General features: G+C 38.9%; 2 protein-coding genes across 3 annotated transcripts in view; one reads left to right on the plus strand and one right to left on the minus strand.

Moving 5' to 3' along the window:
• On the minus strand, positions 1–21,650 carry FAM162A (family with sequence similarity 162 member A). The gene is made up of 5 exons (XM_016148085.2): positions 21,498–21,650; positions 8,844–8,963; positions 7,635–7,743; positions 4,754–4,862; positions 1–274 (listed from the first exon to the last, which is right to left on the minus strand). Exons 1-5 carry the CDS (start codon positions 21,529–21,531, stop codon positions 182–184), a joined length of 465 nt encoding a protein of 154 aa, XP_016003571.1. The 5' UTR covers positions 21,532–21,650; the 3' UTR covers positions 1–181.
• Positions 21,139–25,684, plus strand: part of CCDC58 (coiled-coil domain containing 58) — a 22,838-nt gene continuing 18,292 nt past the window's right edge. The window contains exon 1 of one of the 2 annotated variants that reach the window (XM_036218831.1): positions 21,139–21,362. In XM_036218831.1, the coding sequence (XP_036074724.1) occupies positions 21,357–21,362 (6 nt within the window). In that variant the 5' untranslated portion in view covers positions 21,139–21,356. Of the gene's footprint in view, positions 21,363–22,560; positions 22,651–25,684 lie in introns of those variants that run through there. The other variant, XM_016148086.2, reaches the window with a different exon arrangement.

The raw sequence follows: 25,684 nt of genomic DNA on the forward strand, positions 1-25,684 counted from the left end.
TGTGAACAAGTCATTCCTTTAAGTTTATTTGTACCTTTAGAGCAGAAATAGGAAATGCTTTAAGTTTGTACAAACCATTCTTTTATGAAATGGATCCTCATACCACATTCCTTTCAATACAGGCTTGGTGCTGCAACATTATTCCTGGATTTTCAAAATCCAGCCAACATGGACACCTCTGCTACTCTGTTTTGGCTTTCAGAGCTGCTTCTTCTCTCAGACGAGCTTTCTTTTCTAAGTTCAGGCTTGTTAAAGACTCATGTCTTTGGGCAGCCTAAAATGAAACAAATTTGAACAAGTGCTTATTTATGCTAGTTTGGGGAGGATGTCATTACCTTGCACTGATGTCAGGTCACCTAGGGCAGTATAAGCACGAAATAGTCTGCTGCATGCGCACGGCACAACAGTCCCCTCCATGTTGCTTCTGCTTCCTCTAATGCTTCACGGTACAGCAGTCCACCCGTTCGAGCACAAGAGAAATACTATACCTCCACCTTTTCTTCCTTTCTGGTCTCTTTATAATTTTTTTCCCACGTCTTTCGCTTTTTCCTTGCTTTAGTATTAAATACCTTCTCATTTCCATTTCGATTCCTTTTTCCTCTTTCATTTTTCTTTGTTGCTACCATTTCTTCTTCCCCATTTGTATGTTTTCATACCCTTCTAGCTCCTTATTCCTCTTTTGCCAAAAACATTCAGCTTTGGGGATCCAATTTTACCTAAATACTACCATTGATGACTTCCAGCAGTATGTTTCCTACTACTCCACCTTTGAGCAAATAGCAGTGGGGTAGAGGCAACCAACCTCTACCTTTGTTTCCCTCCCGGTGACCTGTTCTGTGAAACCTATATAAAAGATCAGTTTCAAATTTTTTAAACCAAATAAGTGAAATTCACACTCTATAAGGTGGTATTTTCTTATATCTGTATAATTTCACATGTAAAGAATTAGGTATGGGAAGGGGAGGAGAATGAGAATGTAAGTTAATGGTGAGAAGAAAAGATATGATGGCTAATTTCTCTCTTCTAAATAACATTAAGTTCAAAAGTTCTTCATTCCAGTAGCACTAATTTTTTAGAAATGGATAGTTCCATAAAAGACAATATGATTTCACAGTATAGAACAGGAGAGGAACTCTCAAGTACACAGTGTATATATCCTTGGATGAGGCTAGAGGAGATTCTAGGGAGTAATTTGTTTCTGAAGTGAACTCAGCTAGTAAAATCAAGCATATACAAAAGCAGTGCAGATTTCTCAGAATTCTAGAAACCACTATGTCCTATCCACATGCTTCTGCAGGTTTTGATCAGACCTAAGAACTGGAGGACAAAGATGGAGACAGAAGGAAAATACAAGTAGGGCAGGAAAATGCAAGTTGTCAAGAGAACTTCACCTAGGTCTACACAGAGCCCTTAGTGCTACCATAAGGTCAGCCTAAATGGTTTGTATTTTCCATTCCACAACTCCAGAGAGAGAGCCAGAAGTTCACTTCCTTTTACTCTGGACTCCCTGGGATAAGGAAGTCAGTCACCACTGGGCCTGTAAAAGAACCTCTTTAATGTCCGATAATAGATAGGAGACATCTCTATAAATAGAAGCTGTGATACATAGAATTAGACATATTAAAATAAGGCTTTGACCAGTGCTGCTACATATAAAAGTTACTATATTTTAATCACAAGATATTATACTGTGAAGTAAGGTAACTTGCAAACCTTGCTCTAAATTTTTATCTTGCCACTTAATTAGCTATGTGACTTGGGAAAATTATTTGAAATCTTTTAAGTTTCAGTTTCCTCTTTTATAAAACTTACTAGGTTCATAGGGTTACTGTGGTGATTAAATGAGTTTAACAATACCTGATATATGATAAGCACTAGATAAGTGGGGGCAATTTTACTATCACCTCCATTAGGTCTAGGTTCAAACTATGGCTATGCCACTAGAGATGCAGGACCTTGGGCAAATTACTAAAGCTTTCTTTTTTTAAAAAAATAATTTTTGATTCCCAATTACAGTTGACATACAATATTGTTTCAAGTATTCAATATAGTGATTAGACATTTATATAACTTATGTTCATTCTAGTAAGTCTAGTTACCCATCTGACACCATACAGTCATTACAATGTTATTGACTATATTCCCTATACTGTAGTTTATGTCCCTATGAGTCTTCGATAACTACTAATTTGTATTTCTTAATCCCTTCCCCTTTTTCACACATCCCTTCTTATCTGGCTACCATCAAAATGTTCTCTGTATCTACGAGTTGTTTGTTTTGTTCGTTTTTTAAATTCCACATATAAGTGAAATCATATGATACTTATCTTTTTCTGTGTCTTATTTCACTTAGCAAAATACCTTCTAGGTCTACTCATATTGTTGCAGATGGCAAAATTTCACTCTTTTTTGGTAAGTAATATTCTACTATATATATGTACCATTTCTTTATCCATTCATTACTGATGGACACTTAGTTTGCTTCCACATCCTGGCCATTATAAATAATACTGCAAGGAAAATATGGATGCACGTCTTTTGAATTAATGTTTTGAGTTTCTTCAGATAAATACTCAGAAGTGGGATTACTGAGTCTTGTCTCTTGTTACAGCCTTTGTTTTAAAGTCTGTTTTGTCTGGTATAAGTATTTCTACCCCAGCTTCCCCCCCACTCTTTCTCTTTGTATAAAATATCTTTTACCATCTCTGTACTTTCAGTCTGTGTGTGTTGATCTGAAGTCGGTCTCTTGTAGGCAGCATATGTAAGGATCTTGTTTATCCATTCAGCCACCTTATATCTTTTGATTGGAGCATTTAATCTATTCACATATAAAGTAATTATTGATAGGTATGTAGTTACTGCTATTTTGTTATTCATATTTTTTATCTTTTTCTTCTTCTTAATGAAGTCCCTTTAACATTTCTTGTAACAGTGGCTTGGGGGTGATGACCCCCTTTAGCTTTTTCTTCATCTGTTCTTTAATTCTAAATGATAGCTTTGCTGGGTAGCATAATCTTGGTTATAAGTCCTTGCTTTTCATCACTTTGAATATTTTATGCCAATCCCTTCTGGCAGGAGCTCCCATGTAATTGCTTTTTTCTTGTTGCTGTTAAGATTCTCTGTGTTTAACCTTTGGCATTTTAATTACGATATGTTTTGGTGTAGGCCTCTTTGGGTTCATCTTCTTTGGGATTCTCTGCGCTTCTTGGATTTCTATGTCTGTTTTCTTCACCAGGATAAAGAATTTTTCATCATTATTTCTTCAAAAGTGTTTTCAATTCCTTGTTCTCTCTCCTCTTTCTGGCATCCCTATGATGCAAATGTCGGTATGCCTGATATTGTTCCAGAGACCCCTTGAACTATCCTCATTTTTTTGGATTCTTTTTTATTTTTGCTGTTCTGATTAAGTGTTTTCTGATACCTTATCTTCCAAATTGCAATTCCCATCCTGCTTCATCTAATCTACTGTTGATTTCTTCTAATGCAGGGGTCCCTAAGCCCCAGGTCACAGACCAGTACTGGTCCATGGCCTGTTAGGAACCTGGGCCTACAACAGGATGTGAGCAGCGGATGAGTGAATGAAGCTGCACCTGTCTTTGCAGCCGCTCCCCAGTACTAGCACCACCACCTCAGCTCCACCTCAGATCATCAGGCATTAGATTCTCATAGGAGCACCGGTCCCTGGTGCCAAAAAGGTTGGGGACTACTGATGTAACATATTCTTTATTTCAGTTATTGTATTCTTCATTTCTGACTGGTTCTTTTTCATTTTCTATTTCCATTTTATTGTTTCCTATCTCTTTATTGAAGTTCTTACTGAGAATCACTGAGCATCCTTAAAACCAATGGTTTGATTCTACATTGGGTAGATTACTTGTTTCCATTTTGTTTAGTTCTTTTACTGGAGCTTTGTTCTGTTCTTTCATTTGGAGTGTCTTTGTTGCCTCATTTTGGCTGCCTTCCTATTTGTTTCTATGTATTAGGGAGAGCTGCTATGTCTTCCAGTCTTACTAAAGTGGCCAGTCTTACTAAGGTGTCCTGTGGGGCCCAATGCGCAGTCACCTTGGTCACCTGAGTTGGGAGCTCCAAGTGTGTCCCTTGTGTGGGCTGTGTGTTGTAGGTGAGCCTACATTTGCTATTTGCACATCAATAGGAGGGACTGACCATCCTGCTGATTGGCTGTGAGGATTGACTTGCGACTGAGTGGAGGAACTGTTGTGCAGGAGCTGACCCTGCACAACAGAGGACTAGCTTTGGCAAGGTGCTGCTGGGGCCAAGGCTGCCCTTTATGTGTGTCGTCTGTGGAGCTGGTTGGGTGGTGCTCAGATGTGGTCTTGGTTTGGAGCCTCTTGAATGGGGCTCTTGTGCATACAAGAGTCAGCTGCTACCTGAGCCATGTCCGGGGACACGTGGTATGAGCTACAAAGTGATCTGGAGATGGCTGCCACCCGTGCTGGGCTTAGACAAGCCTGGGAGAGGCTAAGGTGCTAACTGAGACATCTGTGATAACTAACACTATTTTTACTTTACATAAAACTAATTTAGTCCTTCTCTTTGCCAAAGATAGAACTGGCTATTTATCCCCAGGCATGATATTCCAGGTTTTCCCTACTGTGTCTCATTTTGTTTCTTATAATTTCCTGAGTAGAAAGTAGCCTCCTCTTCTCAGAGAATAAGTATGAGGGTCAACCCCTGATTTCCTCTAGGTCCTTTGTGGAAAACAAACAGAGATAGAGAGGAAGTCCACTCTCACCTTCTTGCCCTCAATAATCATCAGGATGCATCCTGCCACTGTCAGGGCAATCATTACATAGCTGATCTTCACCCGGAGCTTGTTCTTTGCAGCATCGAGCATCTCGAACCTAATAACACAATGAGATCATGAGAGAAAGTTAACTCTCTCTTTCTGAAGTTGCCAGTGGGATGTGAAGCTCTGTATACTACAAATCAGAATTGGAGTGGTGCCTATAAATATAGAAAAGGAGGTGGGGCCTGGAGATCTTGTAGAACTTTGAGGAGAATGAGGCATTTTCACAACTTACTTTATATTTATACATAAAATACAATAGCACAAACTTACTTACAGTAGGAAAAAAACAAAAGAAGAAAGTGGCCAAAAAAAAGGGAGCAAGGCATATAAATCTATGCTTGCTATGGTGGGCCCTGACTTTGGTTCTCGTTTCATATTACCAGCCAGTGCTAAAAGTGGAATCAGTAGCTGTTTCTCTTTGGGGTTCTTAAGAAGATATTATGTGATGTAATGATTATCTGACCAAACATCTTGACAAGAGATACTGCAATGAGCTTTATAAGTTCAACACAAAATACAATTAGGAAGAAAACCAACACAGGAGAGAGTTAAACAATGTGTTCTTTATACCTAGCTTTTTGCTCTCTGCCTTGAACCACGAATATCTGGAACAGCAGAAGGACCCTTTAAGCAATGCTCCCTTAATGTTTATCTTTTAACTTATGTTTTGCTAAAATTGAGTGGCAGTGAACTTGAGCTCTTTGGCAAGTGACTCCTCTAATGTGTCCACTGAACCCATGTGCCTTTACAGAAAGTTGAGAGTTGGATTATCATTCTTGTGTGAAAATTGAGAGGCCAAAAAAGAAAGAGTTTAAAGCGAAGGTCCTTCCACTTTGGTGATTCTGCAGATGGGCAGTGGGTCGAAGTTATATCACCTGAGTGTCTGGAAGAACCTTGGCAGGGCATGTGGAGTCCTAGTGGGCCCAGGACAGAGAACTGGCCTACTCAATGGGGTGTCAATAGGAAGTGATTATCTCCAGATGATGGGATCGGGAATGCTTACTTTTTTTCCCCCTAGATTTTTAACGCTCGGTAAATTTAAAATCGGGGAGGGGGGGGTAGGGGGCGGGGCGGGGGAGAGTAGGGAGGGAAAATAAAGGGAAGCACAGGATCCAGAACATTTTAGGTGGGAGAACCCTGAAAGCATATACACTGAGATGTAAGAGCTGGGACTCAGGGAGCAACAATGCGGAGTTCTCCGGGCACTAAAGATGGCCCTGCGGGGTGGGAGGAACCAGGAACAACTGCCAGAGACAGTGAATTGCTCCATTAAAGAGCTTCTAAGATCCCACCAACCACAAACTAACTACTTATGTAGGCAATAGTTTATGTGAACTGGTATTTCCAACTGAAGTGCTATGATCTTCATGAAAAGTGATATATTCCACATTTGATGGAACATTTAAAAAGTTGTATATAAGGCCATGATGTTGTCCTCCATTCCACAGGGAGCAATCAGAATGGGCAAGTAGTGCCTGTTCAGAACTATCAGCACAAGGATAAACGGTTGCTCAAGCCCAGAGAAAAGTCTTCTAGGGTGACTTTCTAGGTAGTACTTTGGGCTTGAAGAGATCTGGGAACCACCTTCAAGGCTGACAGAGGAAGGTATTACATAGCAAAGTCTATATAGCACCTATTAGGGCCGTGTGTGTGTGTGTGTAATCAGCTTGTCTTCTGCTGGGATTTTCAGGAAGAAACTGGGACAGGCAAGAACGTGATATCATTGATATTTCCAGCATGCTCTTATTTCTTGGGAGAGTACATTGTCACTCGAGCTAAGAAAGATTAGGGCTTTCCTGCTGAAATAATTTTAGTAAAAATAATGTCCTGGCAGAAGCATAAAGGCTCTGTTTTAAAGTTGTTGTATTCAGAAAACAAATACTAGTTTGTTTTCTAGTTATCTTTCTGGAAAAAAATACCTGAATAAACCCAGATATTTTGCAATCAGGACTTGAAACCAGAAGCCAGAAGATACAGGAATAGTTTTTGTTTTGTTTTGTTTTGCTAGAAGGGAGTGTCCAGAAGCTTTGTCCCAAGTCCCTGTCTCTGAAGAGAATAAAAGCCCCACAGGGGAGATGGCATCTATTTCTCAGAATGGCTCTTGGCCAAGATGCAAAACAATCAGTGTGGAACAGCGGTTCTCAACTGGTGGTGATTTTGCCCCCAGTGGACATTTGGCAATTTCTGGAAACATTTTTGGTTGTCATTACTGAATGCTATTTGATTCTAAGAAATGAAGAGGCCAGGGATGCTGCTAAACACCCTACAATGTACAGGACAGCCCACTGCAACAAACATTATCTGGCCCAAAATGCCAAAAGTGCTGAGGTAGAGAAACCCCAGGTGAGAGGAATCTGTACTCATCATCTACAGACTGAAAAGTCCCAAGATCCCAGATCTGGTTTTAGAGAGGCACTCTTTCCTGGCTCCCAGAAAGAGAGAATATGTAGCTTTTAAATACTTAAGTGGATTTTATAGAATATAGTTATTGTCACTGGTGCCTAACAGATAGACCCAGATTAAAACCAAATAAAAACAGTGAACTGTTTAGTCACATTTCTGTAGCTCGGAGAGGAAATCAAATGAGTTGACTTCAGAGTATCCAACAGCTCTTCACTAAGCACTTCGTATCAGTGATAAGACATAGATTTTCCAGCACTATACTTATTCCAGGTACTTGCCAAAGAGGAAAATTTTAGAGAAGTGAAAAATTTTTTAATTTGGTTGAAAGGTTTTAAACAGCCAGACTTAGAGGAACTGCTTTTCCTTTAGAACAGATCAGTGAGAAATAAACACTGCTTACAACCCTAAGTTTGGCACTCACGAGACAGTCTCTGGGATTTCATCTTCCTTTTTGAAGCGACCTGACCACAGCAGGATCTTCCTCTCCCAATCCGTAGGTTTGTGTAATGGCACTCTGTGGGTGTAAGTGTCTATGAAAAAAACAAGATAATATATCTTACTTATGTGAGATTATGACTCAAATTTAGCAAGAGGAAAATGCTATTTGTGCCATTTTAGAGCTATTGAGTCTAAATGTATGCCACCTGAGTAGGTTTCATTAATAAGTTGGGAGTAGAGATAACCATTGGTGCAAAAGGAGAGCCAGTGAGGGTGATAAAGAGAAGAAGGCCAAGGACTGAGTCTTGGGCATGACCCAAGAAAAAGGACAGGAGAAACAGGCAACAGAGGAAAAGGGAGTGGCCAAAGAGGCAGATGAACAAAAAGGGTTCAAGGGTATAACCATTTTTAAGCTCTTGATAAATATTCTTTGAGGATGGTTTCTCTTCACTCACCAGGACCTGTCTGGCCCTTAGTATACTGTCATAGAGAAGCAACGAGTAAATAGTTCCTAGAACCCTACGACTTATAAATTATGCTCCTTCTTCCTGTAGTGGTAACAGTAAGAAGGCTTTAAGTTAGGGATAGGACTAAATGTGGCTGAAGTTAATGCCTAAACCAGAGCTTTGCCCTAGTTATAATTTACCCAAAATGTCATTTCTTGATTCAGTTCATCTTCAGGGTTCCTTAAAAGATCATTTCTAGACCACTATTTACTTTTGTATTCTGTTCTCCTGCAAAAAGCTGCAGTCCAATCTTTGAGGCAAGAGATAAAAATGACAAATGAGGAAAATGAAGAAATAATTGCTACATGTGAGCTTATCCAATGTTAGTACAATTTGGAGGCCTGAACTACATGATCAGGTATGATGTAGGAAACCCTGTGATCACCTCTCTTTTAGGATTTTTTGTTTGTTTGTTTTTTAGGCAAGGCAACCATTGGTTGACCTCACAGATTGCAAGGACTTTGTCAGCTTACAATCCCTTATTTTTTAAATTTTTATGCCTATAGCACCTGGTCTTCCATCCAAGTACTAGCCAGGCTGACCCTGCCTAGCTTCCGAGAGCAGATGGGATCCAGCTTGTACAGGGTGGCATGGCCGTAAACTTCTTTTAGGTTCTTCTGAGTCCAAATTATCCTACTCTTTGAGAGCTGCCTAGTCCATAAGTGGAAAAGCTAATCAAAACTTACGGGATGGAGCTTTTGGACTTTCCTGGGGTTTGGTGCAAAATCCATTTTTCTTCAAATCAGAGTGTCTGGTAAGCCTTAGAGATGAGGAAGCATCTCTTTCGCATAATCTAAGCCAATTTCCTAGAAATGAGAGAAAGATGTTTCAGAGAAAGCAAATCTGATGTCTCAAAATGAGAAATGCCTGCAAGATATACATTTCATTTACAAAATGAATATACTACTCTATATGTGAGATACACATGCTATATTTAGAGTGCCATGCTTGGTGTTGTTTTAAAATATACATATGTTGCTGATTAGGAAATTAGGAATTTACAACATAAAACATCAGCTGTAAGTTTTATAAAAGTACTTCTCACATGTCTTATCATAACAATAATGGTTCTGGTGAAAATACTGTGTATTACATCACCTGCTGTTCAGGTAAATAAAGATTAGCAACCTCCCAGAAGTGATAAACCAAGACACCAAGGTGCCAGTACTGTTCTGGTAAACTCCAGGTAGGAAGTTGCAATGGCAAGGGGCTCTAGAAAGCCTTGTTCCTTCTAAATACTGGCTTTGGATATAGTTATGAATTAAATATAATTTTAAAACTACATATATAAATGTATAAAACTGTATTATATATAGTAACATAGGTAGTTAATTCTTAAAATCTAAATTCTAAGCACCGGTAGAGAGTAGTATTAGATCTCATGTACTCACCACCCAGTTTCAACAATTATCAATACAGTCAATAGTTTCATCTGAACCCCGCCTATTCCTTAACCCCTATTGAATTATTTTAAAACCTAAACATATTAGTTCATCCATAAATACTTCAGTATGCATCTAAGAACAGTACCTTTTCAAAATCCTATCTAGAATGTCATTTATATTATTAAAAAATAATTCCTGGTTATCATTATGATCAAATATGATGATTCAATTTCCTGAATGGGCTCATAACTTTTTTAGTTGGTTTATTCTAAATAGGTGCACACATTGAATACGGTTGCTGCTTCCTCTGTAGGTCTCCCTGGCTGCCCCACACTCTTTTTTCTTGTAATCTGTTGAAAAAAACTAGGTCTCTGAATCTATAGAATTTTTCTCACTTTATATTTTGTTGATGGCATCCCCATAGTGTTTAACATATTTATCTAACTCTCTTATTTCTTGTAAACAAAGTTTTGAGGTTTGATCATATTCAAGTAGAAGTTTTAGCAATATATCATAGGTGGTATTGTGTATTAGCTCTGAGTCAGGAAAAAATAATAAAATAAAATAAAATAAAAATAAAAGGCAAGCAAGCCCTGCGGGTGCAGGTTTCTAAGAGACAGCCAGGCAGGTCAAATAGTAGCAATTGCCTGGGGCTGGGAGTTTTCAGGCACTCCAAATGGATTCTGCCTTCTTCAATGTCTGCTAGGCTGCTGGTTTCCATAGCTATCATGATTGCAAGGCTATTAGTTTTCAAGGCTACTACGAAGCTGAGAGAAGACAGAAATCAGTTAAAATTCTACAAGGCTTCCTGTTCTTACCATGATTAAGTTCTTTTTCTTAGATAAATACTACTCAGATTGTCACAAGCCTCTGGTTACTTTCTAGAATTCTGAAAAAGTTGATTTTAAGACTTTTTGGCAATGTTTTCATCACTTTTATATTATATATAGCAGTGGATTTTCAGAGGTCCTTACTCTGACATACCAGAAGCTGGGACCTCAATTTCTGTAAGGATCTGTGGTTACCTACAGTCTGATTTCTTTCATAAGAGATCTCATTTATTTCATCTTCCCCAGAGAGCCACTGGTTTAATGAGACCTATAAGGCCCCATCTCATACCATGCTGTCCCTTTCCTCTATGGCAGGCACTGAGACAGAAAAGAACAATGATAACTGGCAGTGAGCTAAAAGGACTCTGCTCTCTAAACAGGAAACAGAAAAAGAATCAGTATTATTTCCTTAGGTAGATGCCTTTCCCCATCCCTCTTAATTAGAGCAAAGGTGGTTTTAGAAGAACAGAACAGAGACAGCTGAGGAGAAAGAGGCTGCCTCTCAGCTCAGTATGGATAATAATGATAAAGCAAAAATGGGAATATGTACATCTCCTTACTATCAGTCATATAAATGCATGTTTGGAGATATTCATTCATTCAACAAATAATAATTGAGTACTATCATGTCAGGCATTTTTCTAGACAATATATAAAAACAGATAAAAATCTATCCAAGTAGAACTTACATTCTACAATAAAGTGTGTGTGTTTATATGTACACAATTAGCTAGCAAGTGCCAAAGAGAAAACATAAACAATGGGGAAATGGAGTGTTTGTGTGCTTGGAACGGAGTATGTATGCATGAAATTTTAGATAGCATAGTCAGGGAAATTCTGTTTGAGAATGCCACTTTTGAAAGAAGTGAGAGAGCTAGCTATATATATTATATGGAGATATCTGGTAGAAGGCTATTCCAAATAGAAACAAAAGTAAATGTAAAAGTTCTAAAGTGATTCTAGGGACCACAAAGAGGTGGCCAGAGTGGCTGGAACAGTGAATAATGGGGACAGAAGTAGGATTTGAGATCATATAGGTACCCGAGGTGGAAGTGGGTGATAAGGACTTGAAGGCATGAGAGGTTTACCTAAATCAGAAAATATTCCCCACCTTTTTCTTACTACAACTTTATACTGAATGCCAGTAATTTTTACCTGATTAAAACATACACAAACATAATCTTATATATACTAGAAATAACAGACCAATGTAAACAAATAATTTAAAAAAACTGACATCACTAAAAAAAACAAAAGCATAAAAGTTTTAGTACCATTATTAAGATGTTTTTTTAATCTCAAAGAGATAGAATATTTTGCCCCAGACATCCAAGGCAGAAATTTTCTGTCCTCTGGTGGACCATAATTAAACACAAACACATAAACCAAAAGAAAAACAGCCCTTTAGCCCTCTGGCTGCTCCTGCAGCCTCTTCCTGGCTAGCTCTGCATCCCTAGGGCCCTAGCAGGAAGTCTAGATGAAGCCTCACAGCTGCTCCTAAGGCTCTGAATGGCAAAAGCCTGGTTAATCTTAAAAGTAGAGGTTCTCAGACTTTAGTGTACATCAAAATTACCCAGAAGACTTGTAACACAGATCACTGAACCCCATTTCTAGGGTTTTTAATTCAGTAAATATGGATGGAGCTTGGAAATTTGCATTTCTAAGAATTTCCCAGGTGATGTTGATACTGTTGGTCTGGTGGCTCACAATTTGAAAACCAGTGCCTTAGAGGTATTGCTGCTAGTTGGAAGATATAATGGGTCAGCTGGAATGAAGCTGGTTCAAGTACTGGCTTCTGCCCTGTTGTCCCCTCCATTCCATAAAAAAGCCTTTCCAACCTCATGATGGACAGTGCAGAGAGATGGGGATGCCTTTTCATCTCAGAATCTTCCAAGATCCTCCTGGAGATAGCCATTGGTGATGTGATCTGGGATATGACCAATTTCTGGGAATAAGTGATGATAAATGAAGGTTTAATGAATGTGGAGGAGAAAAAGGCTTTTAGAAGATTATCTAATTTAGGGTTTTTTAAACTGTGTCAAGATCAGCTGTCAGGTGTGTTGCAAGAATGCTGCTAGTTATGAAGTTTGCCAGCGGTATGCTTAAAGATAAAATCATGGCATTTGTTTAAAGTCGTAAAACTGTATATCACAAACAGCTTTGATATACGCAAACTTTGAAGTATCAAGCAGGACATTTGGGGAATCCCAGGATGGAAGAAGACAGTGACAAATTCATCTAACTGTATTAGAAATGTAGGACATAACCTAACCTTATAACCTTCCTGTGGGAAAAAAAAGGAAATGACCTAAGTAACTAGAAAACATTGTTTTGACTGGAAACTGTAAGACTAACAACAAAAAGATCTATATATAAACACTAATTGGCAATTTTTTTTTCTTATAGTAGCATGAGTTAACAATTATAAAACTCTAAGTATACTAGGATTGAACAAATAAGTTAAATACCTAGCAGATAATGAGAAGCAGATTTCTCACTGTCAGAGAAAGTGAAGGTGGAAGTTCCAAAATCAAGGGTGGACGTCTAAAAAGAACCCTGCGGTGCTAGACAGTCAGAGAACTCAGAATGAACTCTTAGCTGTGTGTGTGTGTGTGTGTGTGTGTACAGCTAAATAATATAAACGTTATATATATTATTTGCATACATATAGATATTAGATAGACAGATACAGACATAATACAAGCTTATGTATACACATGGCTTAGTATACATACATGCATTTACCACTGGTGGCCCCGAAATCAGTGACACTTCGGTAGCAACAAGCACATTCAGTGCCCAGATCTTGGTTTCTAAATACCATTATCTAATAAAAGGAACTGGGGCTCCTTGGAGAAAAATGGTTGATTTTAGGCTGGGACAGAGATAATACAAGATGAATCTGGAACATCATGCAGCACCAGAAAGGAAAAAAGTTGTTCAAAAAACAAAAGGATGAGGGCATGTAAAGGAACAGAGGAGCTGATCTGATGGGGTCTAAACTGGAATAATTTGAGCAACAAAATGAATGAATGAATGAATGAAGGGGGGAGAAGGAACAAATCTTCCTTAAAAAAAAAAAAATCCCAATATGTATAAATACTCTTCCCTCCTGGATCCCTTTCCTCTTTAGTGTGGGTTGGATTTAGTGACTTGCTTCCAAAGAACAGAGTATGGAAAGGGAAAAATAGTAACTTTACAAGGAAGAAACAAACTGGCCAAGGTTAAAATCACCAATCATAAATAATGTAGAAATCATGTACTGCCTAATATGATGTAATGAGAAAGGCACTTTACCTCTTTGTTCTTCCCCAAACCCATAACCCCAGTCTCATCAAGAGAAAGCATCAAACAAACCCAAATATAGAAATAGTCGACAAACTATCTGACCAGTATTCTGTCAAGATCATGAAAATCACAGAATATGAAACTGTCACAGACAAGAGAATGAGACATGACAACTGAATGTAATGTGGTATCCTGGCCTGGATCCCCAGACATAAACTGGACAACAGTAGAATAACCGATGAGAACCAAATAAAGTCTTTTAGTTGATGGTAACGTACCAATGTTAAGTTCTTAGTATGAACAATGTACTGTGGTTATGTAAGGTGTTAACATCAGGGGAAACGGTGTGAGGGCTACACAGAACTCTCTACTATCTCTGCAACATTTCTATAAATTAAAATTATTCCAAAATAAAAATATTTTAAAAGCTTGTTTTTACTTTATACACAGTTTAATAGCATGTTATATTTACTTGATATTTAGTATTAAAAAATTAGAGAGAATTTGATGTTATCACTATTAAAAAAATCTCACTCACTCACTTGCATTCTAATATGCTTTTGGAATGGGAGAGAAAAAAATGGGGTATGGTAGGAAAGGTGCCCAATTCAGGGTAGACCAAAGATGTGCAGGTGAAGGTCATCTGACTAGTGTATCCTGGTAGAAATGAGATGAGAAAATTACACATGAAAGCATGTATTTTGTCACACCTTGCTATTCTCAAGTGTGGTTGACATTACTTGGATCTTTCTAGAAATGCAGACTCTCAGCCCCCATCCCAGACCTACAAAATCTGAGTCTGCATTTTTAATGAGCTATCCAACTGACTCATAGGAACATTAAATATTTAGAATAAAAAAGACGCCCATATTCATTCAATAGTTGCTGTATACTTACCATGTGCCAGACTCATGGAAACCAATACCACATACTCTAAAGTCTAGGGTACGTGCTATTTGCCCTATTTGCTGGGAGTGTCATTGAAATACAGATTCTCAGACTCCGGCCTAAACTTTCCAATCTTCTGACGTAGGGCCTAGAAAAATATTTTTACAAGCACTCCAAGTGACGCCTCTGCATACTAAAATTTGAGAAGTACTGCTCTACAAAAGTGGATTTCAAACAAGATATTGGAATCGCAAGAGTATGGAAAGGGGCGGCGGGGGGCGGAGGGGTGGGGGATGCACAGGGCCATCCCAGACCAATCAAATCCCAATTTCTGGGAGCAGGATTCTGGCATTAGTAATTTTTTAAAAGATTGTCTAAGTGATTCTAATATGCTACCATGTGTGAGAATTACTGCTCTTCAACACAGCCAGCTGGAGTCCCTGCTGAACATAAGCTGTATGAATGACTGGGGCACTCCTGCAGAACTTAATACTATGTCTCCGGTTGGGCTCTAAACTCCTCTTTCCAACAGTTAATTTACTGAAAAGAAGCTCTGCTTTACTTCTCACTTCTGCATATCAATAACATGGAACTCATTTTGGAACTGACAGTTTGGAATCTCTGTGGAGTATGCCAGCTTTCAGATTTTACAGAGGAAGGGTGTCTAATACACCACTCAGTCTTTGATGACATGCAGTGTGAACTGTTCTACCTCCTTATCTCCTGTGGAAAAGGCTTTATTTCACACCCCTCCTCCACAGTAGCTGGCCTCCCCATGGGTAAACACAGCCACTGTTTCATTATTTCACAATGAATGACCAGGGGTCACAGAGCTGGCTGATCCTATTGCCCTGAGGTGAGACTGTGCCCAGCCACCTCATTCTCTTTGCCTAGTGTTCTAAAAGGCCAGTAGCTAATATGACCTCCACTGGGAGAAGCTTGTTTCTGGGGCAATGATGTTCCTTCTTCATGTCACGCCAAATGATATTCAAATCTAAATACATGGTTCTCATGCTAGTCCACAAATGCCTATTTAATCCTTTTAGAACTGAAATAGGGTATTGCTAGTCCTAAAATGTTTGCTGTGATAGGAAAGAGCAAGTCTGAGGAAGGAACTTTGAAAGTTTGTGAACCAGAGTCAATTTTAAATCTCAGGAGGAAAAAGCTAAATGTATGTCTATCCTGAAGATAGTAAGATTCATACACATACACTATCTCATTAATACTGTATTTCATAATTATGATGAATTATACATTAAATATTTGTAGCTGCTCAATAGACCTAGTAGTAAGAATGATTAAGTTAGGGTAATTATGTCACTGAGAAGTTGGAGCTCTTATTCCCACCCGGAGTTCATTTAGAATATACAGAACCACTGATTTAGTTTGCATTGTAGAAGCAAAGCTAGACTGCCTTAAAGACTGGCCACTACAAAACAAAAGGGCAAACCTGAAATATTAACTTGCTCTGAGCTTTTTTAATGATCAGACCTAAATGGCTTGATATCGCCTGTCTGCAACTATTCTGCCAAGGGATTTTTTTTCTGGCTTCAAATCTGATTTGCCCTGCTCTTATTTATGGCACAGACTTCTGGATCTGCCTGCCCGACTACCATCACTCACAAGCCTAACTCTGCTGATGACGTTCTAGGACTTGGAATATAAGTGATGACACTGGCCTAGCTCTCCCTGGCTCTGGGTACTGTGGCTAGCTATGCTCCCTCATAGTGAGAGTCCTTTTGTCTGCCATGCCCCAAAAGGAATTTGGGAAACAGGCGGAGAAGTTTTGAGTAGGAAAACAATAACAATGGTGTTTCCAGACAATAAATCTGGTGCAGAATGCAGACAGGCCTGGGGAGAGGGAGAAGAGGAGAAAAGGAGGAGTGGGAAGACATGAATGTGGAACCTTCTGTTAGGTGGTATCAAAACACCGTATTTGAGTGGGGTGCGTAAAGGGTACAGGATAGCTAAGGGCCCTAGTAGAGACTACTTAACAGATGTGAAAAATCCTTGGGAGGAAATATTGGCAAGACAGATGGACATAATGAGTTCTCTGGGCTGGCTAGAATCCTAATCACCATTTGTAACACTGGTTCTATGGGAAAAATCGTTTTGGGTTGAAAAAACAAACTTATAAATAAATCTTTGAAACCTGGCCAGTTCTGAAGTTGGGGGGAAACTGTGGAAAAAAAGTCTTGCAATTCTGTGTATCTGGTGGCCAAATTTCAGTGAGGTGGGCCAGTACACTACTTGGTGAGCGTTTTTCCTCCCAGCGACATTCCAGCCCACTCTCTTGGCCTTAGATGTTGACGTAAATCGGCTTTGAGACAGAAACACGTTTTCTATCTCTCCATCTGTTTTCTCATCTTTCCCTGCAAGCTTGGAAGAACACTAGTCCTTCCTTCACTCAGAACCAGTGAACCCTTCCATCTGTGATCCCTCTTACTAAGGGATGTTGTACCAAACTTAGCTAACGATCTCCTAGATCCTTCCTTTCTACAGCCCCTCTTCTGCCAAACGTCTCCTCGCTCTTTAAAACAAACAAACAAAAAATAATAAAATAAAATAATAAAATATAAAACAAAACAAAACAAAACTTGAAATCGCAAAAGTAACACTTGCTCATTATAGGTGATTTGGAAGCTAAAAAATGTATTAAGAAAAATAAAAAGCATCCACAATCACACTCTCCCGGAATAACAACTTGGTGTATTTCTTCCTAGACTTTTCCCCAGATACAACATAGACATTTTTCATAATCACCTAATGCTATATTTTGCTTATATCATGAACACTTTTCCTAGCTATCAATAAAAAATACTTTGATAGCTGTATAACATCCAAGATAGAGATAAAAACTGACTTCAATCATTCCTGACAGTTGGATTTGTCTCCCATTTTTCACTCTTACAATAAATGTTTCAGCAAACAATTTTTTATGTAAATCTCTGATGGCATTTCTAATTATTTTCTCTTATAGAATCCTGGCAGTGGAGGGCTAAAGGATATGAGGGTTAAAGGATATGAACCCTTTTAAGATTCTTGATATATATATATAATGAACTGCTTTTCAGATAGGCTGCATCAGTTTACATGTCTATCAGTAGCTGATGAGAATTCCTATCTTATCACACTTCAGCAGCACTGAAAGTTCAGTCTTGGACAAAACATTCACTTGTTCTCAACAGCTCCTATAAATAAAACGTTAATCTCCTTCATTTCATATCTCAAATGACTAATTAAGTGGCATGTATCTACAATCTTGACCTTACCACCCACCTCCCCCACTCATTTTACTAAAATTGTCCTAACAACATTAGTGATTTCTTTCTAGTCATATGAATGTATTTTTTAGATCCTCATCATTAGCTCATTTGACTCCACTCTTTCCACTTCTCTCAGGGAACACTCTTCCATTCTGTTTAAAAAATCAGCTCTCCACTGATGGCTCCCATATATTTCCCTAACTTTACTCTACCTTTGTTCTCGGGTCTTTGAGAGGTCCCATCCTCACCTTGTAACTCAATGCACCTACCACTCAATAACACACCATCCTCTCGACCTAACCAGTATCCTTTCCCAACTTTCTTATTTATAACAATGGGGCAACACTCCTTCAGTCCTACACACTCAAAAACATCAGTCTTTAAGTCCTTTCTTAAATTAGTCTATGTCTCAAAGTCATACTAATAATTTCTTCAAAATATTTCCTAGATATATTCCTCTGTTGTCATTTCCACAATCACCTCACACATGGACTACTGTAATATCATCACAGGTAACAGCTATTCATGTTGCATGCAGTGGCCATGTTAATTTTCCAAAAATGTTTAATGACTTCTGCTTAAAGCCTTTTTGTCTAAACTCATGGACTCAAAATCCTTAAAAGGCCATACCTTTCTCCTATTACCTCCTGATCTAAATGCAAAGTAATCCTTTCTCTTTAATGCCCTTTCTCCCCCAACACCCTCTTCAGACTCACTACCACCCCTACCTTTGCTCATGTCACCCTCCCATCCCTTCTGTTTCAATGGAGCCTTCAGTAGATAATCGTAACCTACATTACTTTCCCTTTCTCTAAATTTTTAAAGCCAGTAGTAGGCTGGCTCTTGGGAGGGGGTCGGTGGAGAGTAAACAAATTTCGGCTCATAAAAGCCCATATTTTGTTTGCTAAGGGAGTATAGCAAAGATTTCCAACAGAAACAATTAAAAATAAAGTCTATCATTTAAAGGATTACGCTTTGGTTATGTGTAATTTCAGTCACCTAGGCTATCTCATTCTAAATAATATTCTGGATTATTGAAGTATACAGTCATTCCTCGGTATCTGAAGGGCAATGGTTTCAGGACCCCTTTGGATATCAAAACCAAAGGATGCTCAAGTCTCTTATATAAAATAGCATAGTATTTGCATATAACCTACACGTCTTTTCTCAAATGCTTTGAATCAGCTCTAGAATACTTATAATACCTGATACAATACAAATAGCTTTTACACTGTATTTTTTAGTGAATAATGACAAGAAAAAAAGTGTACACGTTCTGTACAGACACAACCATCATGGGCCTAACTACACAGCACACATCAGCAACAAAGTAACTTTTCCCCATATTAGTGGTTGGTTGAATCTGTGGGTAGGAGGACTGACTGTACCTACATTATTTGATTAAGGCTGCTTGTTAAATTAGTCTTCTTACTTGAAGATCCAATTGCATATGAACGTGTGCTTCCCTCTTACAAGTAAATTTGTGTTTCATGACTCTTCCATTTCACATCAAAGAGACCCAATTAGCCATAACAAATACATATACACACTTATTGTGAATAAGCAACTTGAACAAAGCAAAGAGCATAAGTTTCAGAATTAGGGGCAGGCTCATCTCCTGACTCTTACTCACACTGTGCAGCAAAGTGATCCTGGATGTCATTTAACCTGTTTCTTCATCTATAAAATAGAGAAGGAATGACGATTTACCCAAGAAGGCTACTATGAGAAATCAGTTAAGTAAAATAATGTATGTGAATGTATTTAGGTGTAAAATGGGCAAAAGTGGGTGAAGAGCAATTGTTTGGATTTGCTCATAAAATATCAGACCTTCAGAGAAGATCATTTGGAAAAGAGTTGCTTGTATGACATCTTTAGTGGATCTACCTGGAGTACAATTGTTCAATAAATTTTGTTTCAAGTGCTGAACAGTGAAGTTATTAAACATCAACAGTCTGCAGGGAATCTTTGCAGTACATAAATACATTCTCAAAGAAAGAGGATGAAGTACTTAGAAACACTCAGTTCCTATGTAGTCAAAGTCCCTTTCACTCAACCTATTTCAGCTTTTTTACAGAGTGATGATTCAGTTACCTTGCTGTAAGGCTTTATAAAAGTTAACAGGATATAGAGTAATCCCCTGTTATATATTCTGTGGGGGATATATTCACAGACCCCCAGTGTGCCTGAAACAATCAATAGTACCAAACCCTATACATACTACGTTTTTTGCTTCTCTTTGGTAGTAAAGAGAAGTAAAATAAGGTTTACTTGAACACAAGCACTGCAATATCAAGAGAGTCAATCTGATAACCAAGACAGCTATTACATGCTAACAAGCTGGTGGTGTATATAGCGAGGAAACGCTGGACAAAGGGATGGTTCACTTCCCTGGCAGGATAAAGTTGGAAGGTGGGAGATTTCACTATACTACTCAGAACTTGAAATTTATTAATTATTTTTAGAATTTTCCATTTAACATATTCAGACCACGATGGCTCACAGGTTAACTGAAACCATGAGAAGCAAAACCTCTGGTAATGGGGGACTAATGTACACAAAGGATTTTAGGCGAAATAGCTGAACAAATTAATGAAATCAATCTCTTTTAGTGGAGGGACTATTTGTTTTAAAAGAAATAAATAATATTCTCCCAGTATGAGACATGTTTTCCAGTCCATTCTCCTTTGGAATGCAAAATAAGCCATGTATGTAAAGGATAACTTTTTTTTTTTTTACATTATTTCATGTGCAATGAATATTTACACTATTTCTATTGCCAAGTTTGGGGCGATTCTTCCTTTAAAATTTAAATTAAAGAACTTTTTAGTAATTTGATACCAAGGAGTAAAAGATCACTCACTATGCTTTATCGAACTTACAAAGGTGACCAAAAATGATTTGCTTTGGTGCCTAGAAAACGGCCAAGAGGCAAACGCTTATTTCTTAGCTCCTACTAAGTAAAGACTCCGCTGGTTCCCCAAGAAGGCAAATTACGTTCTGGCTCCAAAGGCCCATTATACAAATGTCTGCTAGGAAAACAAACTGCAGATTCTTCATTTACATAACACTTTCCTCCAAGAAAGTCAAAGCACTTAACTATAGAACTGTTTAAAAAGAAAAACATATCCCCCTTTTTAAGAAAACAATTACTATTATTCTGTGAAACCTTAAACCCCTTGCTTAATCAGACCCTAAATGGGTAGGAAACTCCGGACTACGTTTTCTCAGAGAGCACGGATAAAAACTCGCGAGATACGGGGCAGAAGGAGACTCAAGTAGAGTAGCGAGGGGGTAGGTTAAGTAGAAAGCTGAATCAGGCAGGCAACGGGGGAGTTCTAAGGATAGCAGAAGCATTAAAAACTGAGCTCCAAGGAAGGTGGTGCTGAGGGAAGGAATTAGGGATGGAGAGAGCAAGGGATCATAAGGTTGATGGGAGTAGGGTGAATAGAGAACTAGGTGTGAAGGTCACTCCGGACCAGCTCCCAGTTTCTGCTTAGCAGTTGCTCGCTCAGCCCTTCCTAGCTCCCATTATTACCACCATGCAGGTAGGATTCCAAACAACCGAAGGGGAGTGCGTGATGGCACCAAGCAACTACCAGGCCTGGGGAGGCTGCAGTATTCCTCCAAACCCAGTGGCCAACCTGGCTTCCCGCCCGCCCCTAGACCAGCCCACGTCTCACTCGCCGCCAGGCGCAAGCCGCGGAGGCTCCTCATGGCCGCCTACTCCGACGACCAGCAGTGCCTCGCAAGCGGCGGCAGCGTGGATACACTCAATGTCACGGAGGATCGCAGTGGGAACGACAAAGGCGGCGCTGAGGGCGGAGCGAGTGGGCCTCGCGTGACGCCCAGGGCGCATGGGCGGGGTCCGCGTGATGGGCGGAGCTTGCGTGATGCGCGGGGCATGTGGAACGTGCGTGACGAGCAGAACTTGCGGGAGGGCAGTCTGGCTGGATCCTTCCTGGCCCAGTGTCCTGGTTATGTCCTTAAAATGCTCTTTGGGAGTCTGAGTGTAATGGACCTTTGCATGTAAGAAAATACCCGTTTAAAATAGAAGTCATGTGCTCGTAGGAATTTGGTGAATTGTTGACTCCCGAAATCACACTGTCTACACAAATCAGTATTTCAGTACACTGTTCTTCCAGTGTTCTCAATGACTATACCTTTATCAAAAACATGACTGGGCCCAATGGCCTCCATCCCTTGTTGGCTTTGAGAGTCTCTCTCGAGCTGAGAAATTAGCACGTGTATTTGCTATTTTGTTTTCTACTTAAACCTATTTTTGTAAAACTATACATCATTTACACATCTAAACTTATTCAATTCTTATCCACCCACCCCGCCAGAAATGCCTTTTTTCTGCAATTTCTTAGTGATTTCAAAATTCTTAACGAACAAAGGGCTCTCTAGATGCAGAAAGTAGATAATGAACGGGGAGGGTTAAGAAAAACCACTTATACTCTAGCTTTCCTTCTCGAACGACCAGGTTGGGCAACCAGAAAATAGTTTTCCTTTTTATACGAAGGTGGGAGTCGAGTAAAACGATCCCTTCAAGGTCTGACAGTCTTTGACCTACGTATATGGGTCAGTTACAGGAGGACAAAAGAGTAGGAGTGAAAAGCATAGCTGAGACAGGTTTCAAAGTGCTCGCGGACCAGGAAAAAGACATGCCTGTGTTGAGCTTGCTTGCGATTTCCCTGGAAATATTTTTTGTCAGGCGGCGCCGCGGACGCCTTTGCTCCGCGGTGATTGGCTCGCGGGGTGGGGGCCTCGCGTTTGTCCAATATGGCGGCGCCCAGTGGCGGTGTGAACTGTGAGGAGTTCGCCGAGTTCCAGGTGATGCGGTTTTCCTCATGTGGCAGACGTGTCCTTCTTTTTGTCCCCGGACCCTGTTCCTTCCTCTGGCCTAGGAAGCAGTGCGGACAAGTTGTGGAAGAAGAGGGCAACTTAAGGCTCCTTTTTAGAGCCATTGGAGGTCATGGGGGGCGCGGGGCTTGGCCTTAAGGAGCCAGGCAGCATGCGTGGGGGTAATGGTTCTCTCTGCGCTATCCAGGCCTTAATTAACTTCACGGGAAATTCCAAGTGGTTGTACGTTGGTAAAACTGAGCTCGGACCCGGCGGGTAGGGGTTGTAAAAACCTTTTAGCCATCCCGGGAACTCAGTTCCTAACGTCTGCCATTCCTCGCCTATTTTCAGTTGAATATTTATAGGGGAGAAGAAAATGAAGGGAAGTTTATTTACTTGATAAAACAAAACAGCTTGGTACAAGTTTTACTGTTTTGATGGGGCAGAACGTTTGCAGCCTTGAAGGGGTAATTCTAGTACCTGCTCTGGTGCTGCTGCCTCCCTAAGCATTAGAGAAAATGGAACATTTAAGGCTGTATCTTTTATATATATTCAAACACCAGAGGTCTAGGGTTAAATATTAACCCACGAATTAAAGGACAGGGGTCTGGATTTTGATCAAGTTGCTATGGAAGTTATCTCTCCAACGTAGGCATAAATGTGCTGCTCTGTAGATAAAGAGTTTAATAATTTAAAAACCATGACCTTACAAATTATTTTTAACTAAAGAGATTGAAAACTCATTTCGTGTGTCATTTACCTATTTGTAATTAGCTCTGTGCTTTCAGGCCTTTTGTAGAGAGTGGTATTCTTGAAGATAACCTCAACAGGCTGAATTCTTTGACAAACATCATTTGATGGAAGAAGTCTATGTGGGGTCTTTTTTAATGTGGGATCATTACTTGCACTTTCTTTACTACTTCAGCAGCTTCTCAGATTAGCTCAGCACAGCAGCTGACTTCAAATGTGACCAAAGTGCCCCCAAAATACAAATACTTGTAAAAATCTCAAATACAATAAAAAAGACTCTTGAATTCTGAAGTACGTGGACTATTATAGGTTTACTGGCCCATTTGTGGCATTGGTCTTGTCACATTACTACTATGATTTAACTTGCATTAATAAACTCAGATAATTGAGCAATGACAACTTTAAGGTTTATGGGAAAGGTTAGGGAGTTAGATATTCTGGGTTCTAGTATTCTGCCATTAACAGCTTTGGGGCCTTGAGCGAATCACATAACCCCTTTGGGTATTTTGAATCTGTAAAATAAGATTATGTTAAGTAACATTTAAAATTGCTGTCATCTTTATAATTATTCGAAGCTCTAATACTAAGTTTCAAAGGGTCTTTTTGCTATTAAAACATCCAACTGTGCTTAAATAACACTGATTTTTTATTTAGAAGGTCAGATTTGATGTTGTAAGTGGTGCAAGGGCTAAACTGTCTTGCAGAACCATTCCATTCACAGAGATAATGTAAGTAAAAAGATCATAAAATAAGTCTCATTAGTGAAACATTTGGGAAGTTTTTAGATACTTTCTCTAGGACTTTTCCAAATGCGTAGTTTATAATGGAAATATCCTGGGTTAAAAGTCAGAAGATATGGTTTTCCAGAGCTGGCCTTGGCACATCATTTAACCTCATTGTAAATGAGAATAACATTTGCCTCTACTGCCTCAGAGACACACAAGAACATAAATGAAGGTGCTATGAACTTGTAAAATTTTGGTATAATATTTAGGTTTAGATGAACTTAGTAAAATTGTAAAACATAGTTAACTAGCATACGCACAAATTATTGAGCAAAGTTTAAATTAGCTATGAAACTATTACATTTTCAATTTACCCTAGATGTGAAAAGCACTACACTGAATACTGTGGAAGTGAAACAAGAAGTCATTTTTTTTTTAATTATAAAGATTAAGTGTATCCTTTTTAGAATTTTATGAAAATATTCAAACACAGCAGATAAGTTGAAAGAATTGTACAGTGAACACTCATATACCCACCATCTGGATTCTGTAATCAGTGATTTACTATATCACATTTCCATCTTTCTTTTCGTTAATCTACCTTTTTATTTTTTGATGCATGTCAAAGTAAGTTGCAAATATCCATATGCTTCACTCCTAAACATGCCTTTCACTATGTATATCATTAGCAAGAATTCAATGTGTGTTTACTTTCTGAAAAAATTTGCATTAGTGAAATACTGTTCAATGAGTTCTGACATTTACATAACCTATAATGCAAACCTCCATCAATGTAGAGAATAATACATTTCGCTCTAAAAGTTTCCTCATGTCTTTTCCCAGTCAATCCCTGCCCTGTCCTTTTTCTTTCTTCCCTTTGGCAACTAGTATTCTGATTTTTTTTCCATGTAGGCTCATGCTTTAAGAGTTTTTAACATGTTTAAAATTTTTACAATTCTTATTTTTCTATTATAAAAGTTGGACTTAGCACTCCTGGAAAATATCCTATTTCCAAAATGAAGTAAAATTCAGAAAAGAATGTTTAAAATCGAATGTCTAGAATTCCATTTTAACATTCAGCAAGGATTATTAGATATGGTATTAGTCTGCTAGGGCTGTCATAAGAAATACAACAGATTGGGTGGCTTAAACAACAGAAATTTATTTTTTTCACAGTTCTAGAAACTAGATATCCAAAATCAAGGTCTTGTCAGATTGGTTTCTGGTGAGCCTCTCTTCTTGGCTTACAGATTGCTACCTTCTCACTGTCCTCACATGGCCTCTGTGCATGTAGAGGGAGAGAAATCTCAGTTTCTCTTCTTAGAAGGACACCAGTTCTATGGGATTAGGGCCCTACCTGTGTGACCTCATTTAACCTTCATTAACTCTTTAAAGGCCCTATCTTAAAATACATAGGAATTTGGGAGGGCATAATTTAGTTCATAGCAGATACTGCTAGGTACCAGGCACTTGGGAAGACCCAATGGAATGGGTATCAAACAAGAAACAATGTAAGTAAAGGTATAAAACATGTAGAAAATATTGAGACT

Source organism: Rousettus aegyptiacus, unplaced genomic scaffold, assembly GCF_014176215.1.
Source record: "Rousettus aegyptiacus isolate mRouAeg1 unplaced genomic scaffold, mRouAeg1.p scaffold_m13_p_4, whole genome shotgun sequence".
Classification (NCBI taxonomy): domain Eukaryota; kingdom Metazoa; phylum Chordata; class Mammalia; order Chiroptera; family Pteropodidae; genus Rousettus; species Rousettus aegyptiacus.

Bases quoted from the DNA above. Each gene is read 5' to 3' on its own strand.
- FAM162A (XM_016148085.2), bottom strand. From the start codon at position 21,531: ATGAGGAGCCTCCGCGGCTTGCGCCTGGCGGCGA. The intron at 4,863-7,634 runs GTGAGTGCCAAA...TTGTGTTATTAG, and splicing joins GAAATCCCAGAGACTGTCTC to GTTCGAGATGCTCGATGCTG. The intron at 275-4,753 runs GTGAGAGTGGAC...GTTTCATTTTAG, and splicing joins TGATTATTGAGGGCAAGAAG to GCTGCCCAAAGACATGAGTC.